Source organism: Cydia fagiglandana, chromosome 22 (assembly GCF_963556715.1).
Source record: "Cydia fagiglandana chromosome 22, ilCydFagi1.1, whole genome shotgun sequence".
Lineage (NCBI taxonomy): Eukaryota > Metazoa > Arthropoda > Insecta > Lepidoptera > Tortricidae > Cydia > Cydia fagiglandana.
The window spans coordinates 13,127,686-13,138,480 of NC_085953.1; the positions used below are offsets into that span (position 1 = coordinate 13,127,686).

General features: G+C 38.0%; 1 protein-coding gene across 6 annotated transcripts in view; it reads left to right on the forward strand.

The window, feature by feature from the left end:
- The window catches only part of LOC134675417 (trehalase-like), a 130,609-nt gene that overhangs the window by 91,815 nt on the left and 27,999 nt on the right, over positions 1-10,795 (forward strand). For 2 of the 6 annotated variants that reach the window (XM_063533658.1, XM_063533657.1), the window contains exons 10-15: positions 678-844; positions 1,264-1,434; positions 2,014-2,229; positions 2,847-2,955; positions 4,811-4,822; positions 7,483-7,618. In XM_063533658.1, the coding sequence (XP_063389728.1) occupies positions 678-844; positions 1,264-1,434; positions 2,014-2,229; positions 2,847-2,955; positions 4,811-4,822; positions 7,483-7,618 (811 nt within the window). Of the gene's footprint in view, positions 1-677; positions 845-1,263; positions 1,435-2,013; positions 2,230-2,846; positions 2,956-3,793; positions 3,850-4,810; positions 4,823-7,482; positions 7,624-8,202; positions 9,194-10,795 lie in introns of those variants that run through there. The other 4 variants (XM_063533660.1, XM_063533661.1, XM_063533659.1 and 1 more) reach the window with 4 other exon arrangements.

A 10,795-nucleotide genomic window follows, 5' to 3' on the forward strand; every position in this document is an offset into this window, starting at 1 on the left:
ATGGAATTTCCGTCATCCAGAAATACAGAACTCGGACCCGTATCCAGTGATACGGATGAGACCATGCTTTGGTTTCGGTATGGGAAAATGCACGTGACCCTTAGACCCAGACCATTAAATTACCTAAATATAGGTAAAATAGGAAATAATTTGTTACCATTACATCTGGAAGAGATCCCTCATAGGGATAAGTTCGCCTATGTACTTCCATTACCGTAGTGTTGTGTACAATACATTGATTACTACAACTACTACATAAACTTTATTTCCATGCATTATCGTTTATTATTTTTCCCTTGATTAACATTGATATTTTTTGGTGTTCAAGTCAGCATTTTTTATGTATGAAAGTTATTTATGTTTTCCCTATTCCATTTTAATTTTCTACTCACATTATTATAATATGTTTGAATGCTATGCGAGTTTTGTATTTTTAAAGTAAGCCTTCTAAAACAGATTTAAGAGGAACATCGAAACTTTTCTCGTTTACTCGACTCCTATTTTAGATATCGGTAAAGCTTTTTCGTAGGTACGTACGTAATCTTAGCGTTGGTACGAGTAAGGCGACGATGCAGATACAAATCCTAACTCGGTAGATAATTTTACAATTTAAAAAATAAAGGCGTGTTACACTATTTAGACTTTACTTTTCGCTAATTTTCTTCCCTTATTCCCAGGCAACCTGACGAATCTCAAAACGCGTTCTATCATCCCGGTGGACCTGAACGCGATCTTGTGCTGGAACGCAGAGATCATGCACGACTTCCACGCCAAGCTCGGGAACGTTGACAAGGCGGAGTATTACAAGAATGTGCATGCACGGCTTTTGGAAGCTATTGATAAGGTAAGAATAGTACCAAAGAATAAATAATAGTACTAGGTACAGAAGATTCACTCTCGTCTGTTACGATCAGGACAGATATGGCCGCTAGGCGGCGACAGCGCCACGCGCGGCTTATGGCTAGCCACCAAAATGGGTGTGGAACGGATGTACTTGTAGCTACCTGTAGCAAAGCGACGAAATCGCGGAGTGAGCCACGCCTGATATTACGGTCAGCCAAGAAAGTGGTCTACCACTTTTCGAAGCTCTATCAATCAGATGATAGAGTACATAAATGTGCCCGAATATAAAGACGGATCCGAGAGGTTGCCGTGTACCGATCCGTATCCGATACGGACCCGACCGTGGAATGGTAAAATTTATGGAGTAATTTCTGTTGACCTAGAAATATGAATTTGATTACCTAATATCCTTACTTATAGGTCCTTTGGCACGAAGACGTCGGGGTGTGGTTAGACTTCAACCTGGAGTCCGGTCGGCGGAGAGACTACTTCTACCCGTCCAATGTCGCCCCACTTTGGACCGGCAGCTACGACCGAGCGAGAAGTGAATACTACGTTAACAGGGTCATCAATTATCTAGATATTAGCAAGGTTAGTAAACAAAACTAAGCACTAAGCGCTTTGCTTCTACTTTCCTTATGCGCACTGCCAAGGAATGGAATTCCTTGCCGGCGTCTATATTTCCGTGCTCTTATAACCCGGCAACCTTCAAATCAAGAGTGAACAGGCACCTTCTGGGCGAGCTCGCTCCATCGTAGGCCACGTCTACGCCTCGGCTAGTCTGTGGCCATGAGTAAACCCATGCATAATAAAAAAAACTATTAAAAGTAGCCCCGCTAAATTTTCAATGTCGACCCGCTAACTGTTCAATGTCGCCCCGATCTGGACCGGCAGCTATGACCGAGCGAGAAGTGAATAAATACCACGTTAATACTTAATAGTCATCTATTATCTAGACATTAGCAAGGTTAGTAAATGAAACTACTATTATAAGTGGCCCCTACAAAGTAACTGTGCCCTCTGGGGGCTTAGCCAAAATGTCAATCGTTTTCTATGGGAGGGTAAAAGTTGCTCAGTATAATCCCAAAACTTCCCTGGCAACGGGAATGCACTTATTTTTTGGCCAACCTGTATATACACATAAATATATCATAACAATATAATTCCCAGGTGGATATCTATGAAGGCGGCATACCCACGACATTCGAGCACTCCGGTGAGCAGTGGGACTACCCGAACGCGTGGCCACCGCTGCAGTACATCATGGTGGAGGGGCTCGCGAGCACCGGCCAGTCCGCCGCCGTGCGGCTGGCCACCGAGATGGCCACCAAGTGGGTGCGCTCTAACTTCGCTGTTTGGAAGCAGAAGACTGCCATGTTGGAAAAGGTATGCTACCGGAAAATGCGTAGTTCGTCCGAGTGTCCGCCGGCCTAGCCAACCAAATCGGTCATGCCAAGTATGTATTAAAGACCTATCTCTCTCTCTCTATCTCTCTCTCTCTCTCTCTCTCGCTATATATCCCACATGATGATGGGGTCAGCTTTCCTTGTTTTTTGTCTCCACTTCGCCCTATCCTCGACGTCGTTTTCGTCGTTTTATTAAAGACCTATCTTTCTCCTATGAAAAAATATGGAGGGGGGTCATTTGTATGGCAGGGCCTTAGGAGGATAGAGAAATAAGTAAGCTAATATACAGGGTCATTTTTGGACCGTTAGCCATATTGTGCGAGGTGATTAGGTAGGCCATACTGAACAACTTTTTCTATGGGACCAACTCCGAAATCACAAAAATTTTTTGGCGTTTCTTACATTTTGGTCGAGTGTCGAGTGGATGTCGACGTTTTCTATGGGAAGGCCGAATTTTTTTTTGGGGTTCCGGAGTTGGTCCCTTAGAAAAAGTTGTTCAGTATGGCCTACCTAAACACCTCGCACAATATGGCTAACGGTCCAAAAATGACCCTGTATTTATCTACGAGAATTATTAAAACGGAGTTGTATTTCCAGTACGACGCGACAGTTTTCGGAGGCTACGGCGGCGGCGGCGAGTACGAGCTGCAGACCGGGTTCGGATGGACGAACGGGGTCATCATGTCCCTGCTCACTAAATATGGAGGTGAGTCTTATTGCCTATAGCATACGTGTCAAACTTGCTTACACAATATGTTCATTAAAAAAGTTTGGCCCCCTGAAATAGATAAGGTTCATGTTTCTCATGTGAAAGTTTTAGAATAATTCTGATCGCGTTTTCGTACTTACCCAAGGCAGTTTTACGGGTCTACAATACTACATTATTTTTGGTACTAAAATAAATAAGTTAAATTTATTTCAGACAAGCACCCATATAAAACAAAGAATTACCTAGAAAATGTAAAATAACGAGTCACAATCTCTCGCGTCGAATAATGGTCTCTATGACAGTTCCCTCGAATCTATTTTGGTTAAGGTTATTTAAAAAAAAAAGACGAAATATCTTTTTACAGGTTTTTGTATTAGGTACAAAAGCCGGCCGCAAAAAAGTATCAAGCGACATTGTGTTGCGGAATATCTTTTTACCGTATTTTGTGTTGGGTACACAACCCGGCCGTAAAAAAGTTTCAAGTACCAAGCGAGAATGTGCTGTAATAATATCCCACCACCAACACGAAACATCAAATCTTTAGACGTATTTAAATTGGAATCACTATCAGTTTAAGGATTCCCCCACATATGTCGACGCGAAATCGGCAAATTCCGTTTAGAAAAAGCTTTATGTCTGCGCAATACGAGCGAAAAAGTCGCCGTTCGGCTCGGATCGCATCGGCCGGCGCCTACCGACGAGTCGACGGCTTATTGCGCGGACATAAAGCTTTTTCCTATCGGGTTTTGCCGAATCCGCGTCGATATATCTGGGGAGACCCTAAATCGGCATGTAGTACATTTTGTGCAGTATCTCTAGCGTCAGTACTCTTCAGGTGCTGGCAGAATAACATCGCTGCGGGCCTCCGCAGCTTAATGCTGAGCCAGCGCCTATTCTTCGCATCACATGGCTCGACCGGCTCGACCCATTTTCACAATTTGTTATTTTTATATTCGTTTACCCCTTACCGCATGTAATAAAAATATTTGTTTAAAATTGAACTTTAATAGCTGTCAATATCATATCATATCCGCCATATATGGCGTATGCGGTAAAGGTTTAAAAAATTAGATAATGCATGTTTGTTTAAATTATTTCTGCACGTTTTCATTTTATTTTAAATTTTATACATATTATGCTTTAGAAAAATGTCGGCCATTGGAGCCATGTAATAATTAGGAGATTAAAGTTTTTTATCTATCTATGCACGTGACAGCTACTCCGTATAGGGACCGTGCGCGTTGGAGGGTCTGCAATCTTGTGGCCTATTGCCAAAACAAGTGTATATTGCCATAACATTGCCAAAACAAGTGCCAACATCTACCTTTCTCGTCGGTACGTTTCCTTGTGAATAGTAGGTTCTGCCATCTAGTGGGCTACATCGGAAGCATAAACGACACATTTCCGCCTCGCGCCAAAAATCTGACGGCTCATATCCTGCCCCCTATAATTTCATGCACGGGGCCTATAAAAGTGAACTGTCATATGGAACATCGTTCGACACGAGAGGTTTAGCGTAGTCAACGTTTAGTAGATCAGATATATCTGAGCGGCTAAGGTGGTCACAAATATCTGAACATGCCTCTATTGTCAAAGCGTTAGAGTGCTTGTTCAGATATTGTGAACACCTTGGCCGCTCCGATATATCTGATGGCGACATTACAATCTTTCATGACATCAAAATTAGCACAAGAAAGAGATACTGTAGGTAATTTTTAAATTCCCTTTTTTGCACGTTTATCCAGTAACATATAGGAAAATAATTAGCCTAATGAAACTATCAAAAATTAGTACCTTGGTTATTAATTCGTTTATTTTTTTCTATTCGCCCCTTCATCATCCGTCGAAGCAGCTGGTGATTTAGGTATGTCAGTAGTTTGTTCGGTGTTGTCTTGTAGATTGGCTATTATATTACTATTAATGTATTTATCTATTATCTTTTACTTGGAGGATTATAGGTTTTTATCTTGCTATGCTTAATACTTAGATTTATCATAATTATTCTATTACTGGTTTACAATACTTTTTGGAGAATTTTATGCATGCGGTGGGCGATCTTATGGTTTTGTGGTTTTGGTATATTTCTTATGTATTTTTAATAAATATGGTTATTTGGCACATACCTAGTAAAATGCACTGGGTTAGATTAAAAATACTAACGGTTGGCAGGAATTTTTACTACTTTATTAACGCTAAATAGGTACCAGATATCAATTTTTTATTTATTTTCGCTTGTGTGGTTAATTTTTCGGGCTTTTTTATTTCTATCCCTTTATTCAATTTTATTTACCGTAAGGAATTTATAGAAACATTAAAGACTGATTTTTGTACAAATTACTTATAGGTACATGTTTTAAAACAAAATATATATTAAATTTTTCCATGATGTATTTATGTTATTTTTACTTACTTAACATAATACAAAACCAGAAAATCTTGCGAGACGCCCACCGGTCGTAAAGGATGTCTCACACTATAACGGTCCGGGTCCGGTCCGAGACTTCCGACGCTTCTTTTTCTATAAACAGCCACTTCTGAGCCTCGGTGATCAATCAATCAATACTTTATTTCCAAGAATATGGTACATACAATGTTGTTTAGTAAAAGGTCAGCATATTCTGCCGGCATGCATCGGCGTAGAAATATTTACATAACTATTTACATGAAAAGTAAAATTAAATATAAAAATTAAGTCGGTATGAAATTAGCAAAAATGAATTAACAATTCATAATGAATATCATTTTAAAAATTCATCTACAGAGTAAAAAAAAATCCAAGTAACCACTGAAATTTTTTTTTTTTTTTCAAATATACATATCGGTAGACTTTTGAGGTCATCTGGCACTCTATTAAATATTTTTACAGCCATATTACAAACAGTTGCCTGGGACACTTTCAGCTTCTGCGCAGGTTGATATAGCTGAAGTGGCTTCCTGCTGGGCTTTTGCTTATTTACCACTTCATCAGGAAGTGGAAAAAGCTGCGGCTGTTTTTTGACAAGTTTAGTAATTTCTAAAATGTATTGACCAGGCAATGGTAGAATTATCAGTTCTTGAAATATTGGTTTGCAGTGAGCGAGATATTCACTTCCGCTACAGCTCTGATGCAAGCTTTTTGGGTCACAAATGCTCTTTAGATATCAGATTACCCCAAATGATAAGTCCGTAACGCAAAATTGAGGCGACAAATACAAATCTATCCAACTTGGAACATACATTTACATGTTATGCTTTCTGTAGAGAACGAAGTGTCGGACGCATCGGCCCAGGCCCTGACCGTACTAGCGTGACTCATGCTTAACGCTCCACACTCACTTTAGAATCCCATAAATTTAATAAGACTACCAATTCAAACATTTTACAATAAAATATTTGCATTTGATAATGTAATTGGTAGGTAGCGAACTTTCTACAAGAAAGAGCTAATAAATATAATTATTGTTATTCAACTGTGTTGATTTGTATTAAATCTCAATAAAACTGATTGAGTTAAATAGGTAATAAAGTAAAAAACTTATCAATAAATGTATTTTATGTCATTTTTACACGTATTTATGTTATTTAGGCATGTACCCATAGTTTATATTACTTCTGTACCCAGATAAATACTGAACCTGTTAAAACAGTTTTAGTTGTAGTTAATATATCCCAGTCTTCTTTATTTTTAATGTAGGTGGGATTGGTGAAATTCTGTTCGTCCAAGTTGTTTGTTAGAATGGTGTAACTGTTTAAAATTGCAGAAACTGATTTTCCATAAAAATGACATCGCAGCAACATTGCAGAAACGATAATTATTTGCAGGTTTATACATTATAAAATTAATTACCCTTCAAGACAAATGAAAGGGCTTTGAAATTGTACAGATGCTAAATAAAATAATTTAGGAAATCAGAAATATCTCTTGTGTAAACTGTGTAGGTACAAGAAGTATAACTAGGTACATTTTTTGATGAGTAATATCAACAGTTTTATCCCTTTCGGGCATACAATTATAACCTATCATACATATTATACTACATTATTATTTTACAGGGCGTTTTTTGAACTACTAGTCATATTGTGCTAGGTGATAATATAGGCCATACTGAACAACTTTTTCTATGGGACCAACTCTGAAATCACAAAAATTTTTTTTGGTCGTTTCATACATTTTGCTCGAGTGGATGTCGACGTTTTCTATGGGAAGGCCAAATTTTTGGGATTTCGGTGTTGGTCCCATAGAAAAAGTAGTTCAGTACCTATGGCCTATATAATCACCTCTCACAATATGGCTAAGTTCTTCAAAAAACGCCCTGTATTCCAAATTTTATATTAAAGGAAAAAATCCTGCCGGAAGCGTAATTTTTCCATTTTTTTTCCTTTAATATAAAATTTGGAATATCGCTCGCAGACGTACTTATCTGCATGTTTAAAAAATTGGAAACGCCCTGTACATTTTAGGGACATATATTTTCTGAGCGATAGGAGTAAAGTACCCGATAGACTAACCCAAGTGTGGATTATAACCGGCTCGTGTGTTCACAGATAAATTATCGGCGTCGGACGCATTTGGCACCGGCGGCGGCGCCGAGTCGGCGGCGGTGGCGGCGCACGTGGGCGCGGGCGGCGTCGCCACGGCGCTGCTGGTGGTGGCGGCGTCGTTAGCCGCGGGGACGTTAGGGTGAGGTTAGTACCAACAACTTCTTTACGTTTTTCATTAAAAAATATTATTGTTTCCATCGGAAATCGTTATGCCCCGGTGAAAATCACATGAAATTGTAATTATTGCTATAGTTCGTTTTTTTAAGCTTTAATTAGAAAGAACTTGAAAGAAGGTAAGCGATTTAGACATGTCTTTTAATTAAAAAACACTTTTTAAAAATCAATAAATATTACATATGAAAGCAGAAAACTATAAAAGATCGTATTAGATTCATAATTGTTACATAGTATTTACCGTAACTTATTTTTAAAATGTGTTTTTCAATTAAAAGACACATCAAGATTGTTTACCTTATTTCTAATGCTAAAACAAATTAACAAATTAATGAAAAACAAACAAAAACCTTGGTTAAATTTAAAATTAAATCTATACTTTTTCCAAATATTCGTAAATAGATAATAAGTTTTATGATTAGGACGCAATTGTTTTCGTTTTGTGAACATCATCTTCCTCGCGTTGTCCCGGCATTTTGCCACGGCTCATGCGAGCCTAGGGTCGTAAACAAAAAATATGCAGATGATAATATATTGTTTTTGTTTCAGATATCAATTATTTTACTACTTTGAGGAGCTCGAGACCCATTCAAAGTAAGATCTTTCCATTATTTCACTTTAACCACAACAACGGTACAAAACTTGGCTGTAGAGTTACTTAAGTTAAACAACTTACCGTGAAACCCTCAATTTTACCCTGTAGGGTATTTACCCATTATGAATACATACACATACACACACATGAACTACATTCCGTTTTTCTAGTATTAGAAAGAACTTCGCAGAAGTAAGCTTGTGGTTCCAAATCCGGCACTTTTAGCGGTAATAATTTGAAGTGTTTGAAGTACATAAATTGTATATATTGACCATGCTACATTAGATAATTCAATAATTATTAACAATTAAAGAGCCTGATAAAAACTGCACGCTTGCTTCTGTGGAGTTCTTTCTAACGCTAAAAAAAACTAACTATACATGGAGGCGATCAGTTGAGAAAGAGGCTGGCTCCATTGGACTCGGCTGGATAGAGCTGGAAGTAGCCGCTCAAGATCGTGACAAATGGAGGATTCTTCTGCGAGCCCTGTGTCCCTAAAGAGGGATAACAGGAATGTATCATCATCATCATCATGAAATTGTAGACAAATAAAAAAAAACCCGAGGTGATTTGTGGTTTGGTTATTGACTAACACAAACAAAACATCCTCCAGACTGAGCATAGTCGCACTACTCCCTCTGCCACGCATACGGTAATTTTACTCCGTGTTCGAGTCGAAAGTGTCTTTGTGTGACGTCCGTGTCTTTGAACGGACCGATCACGGCACGGGACTTCGCTCACCTCGTCCCGCGCACCGCCGCATTTTTGGCATCATCGGTTGCATGAAATAATTGCTCTAAACTTGGTCTAGAGGATTCCTAGCCTATGTTGGCTAACAGTTTACACAGGCCCATTTTACTCTTGATAAATGTAAATAAATACGACCTTCAAACTTTAAAAAAATTGCGTACTTATCTTAAAATGCGGCAACGCACTTGCAACCTCTCTGGTGTTGCTGGTGTCCATGGAAGAAGGTATTTGCTTTCCATCGCGCGTATATCTCAAAAAAATGGGTGGTGAAATTAATCTTGAAAGGCAAAGTTGAAGGGTTTCACGGTAAGGTGTTACGAGTAATTTCGAAAATGGTCTCTGATGTGATGGAATTCCAGTGATTTTGGGAACTGCCCGAAATTCGGAAATGATTCCATACTCACACAACTTACAAAAATACGAGGCTTTTACTAGACACCGTACATTTGGTCGCCGTCGACTAGCTATATATTGAGCAACTTTTACCATGCGACCAAACCCAAAATCGCGAAAAAAAATTGGCTGTTTCATACACTTTGGCTGGTCCATTTTCTATGGGAGGGTTTAAAAAAAATTCATGATTTCGGGGTTGGCCCCATAGTAAAAGTTGCTCAGTACCTATAATCCCATAACCTCCCTGGCAACGGAAATGCAGTTATTTTTTAGCCATCCTGTATTTTGCGCCCTGTCGTTTTAGCACATGTTGTGTCAGAAAATGACGTATCTACTTGAAACAAAATATGTTAAAAATCGCAAAATATTTTTGTAATACAGTGGGTAACAATAGTATGAGTGTCATTTATCTTTACACATTTTTTTTTATATAGTCACCATTGTATAATGGTAGTTTGCAGAAGAAAATTATCTTATTTACATGCTAAGAAGGAATAACCAGATTTGATTAGAAAAGCGTTATAATAGTCGTTTTATTTGTTCAGAAACTGTTTGGTGCTTCATTCAGGGTTTTTAGATTTATTACACGTCCATGTTAAATAAGTTATTTATATTTAAATAAGTAGATATACTTGGTCAAGCAGATCTTGTCAGTAGAAAAGGCGGCAAATTTGAAAACTGTAGGCGCGAAGGGATGTCGTCCCATAGAAAATATGAATTTCGCGCCTTTTTTTACTGACAAGATTTGCTTGATAAGATAAGTAGACATACCCAATATGAGCCACCCCACACTAGCGTCATTTGAGCGTCGGCGTCTATAAGCGCTATGGAAAATGGCGTCGCTCCGCAGTTGCGTCAACGTTGCGTCGAGCAGCAGCCGTAGAGTTGAGTGCTGCTGCTGTTGACGCTCGGGACGCTAGTGTGGGGTGGCCCTATAACACTGCTTTATTTTCGATTTAATAATGGTTGTTTTTAATTTAGTACAACTTATTCCATTGTTACTAGAATACTGAAATCATAGACAAAGAAATAAGAAGAAAACTATTGTTCTTGTTTCATTTTCTATGATTGTAAGAAAGCCTTAAAAAGGCTATAAATTATTTAAAGTAAGTTATCTATTTAGTTTATAGTGTGTGATTTGTTTAAAAAATATCGTTGAACTATAAAAGTAATACGTTCTAAAATAACATGTAGTTTTTTAAACATCCTTAGACATCGATTATGTAAAATAGTTCAATACCTATAAGAAAACAATGGCAGATAAAAATTATATTTACAGTGATTTTCTTGAATAACTAAATTTAGTATTATTATTAGGATAAACTGAGTATTTATTATCAAATATTGTGATATAATGTAATTATCAGTATTACATGGATTATTATATTATTTTATGTATCATAT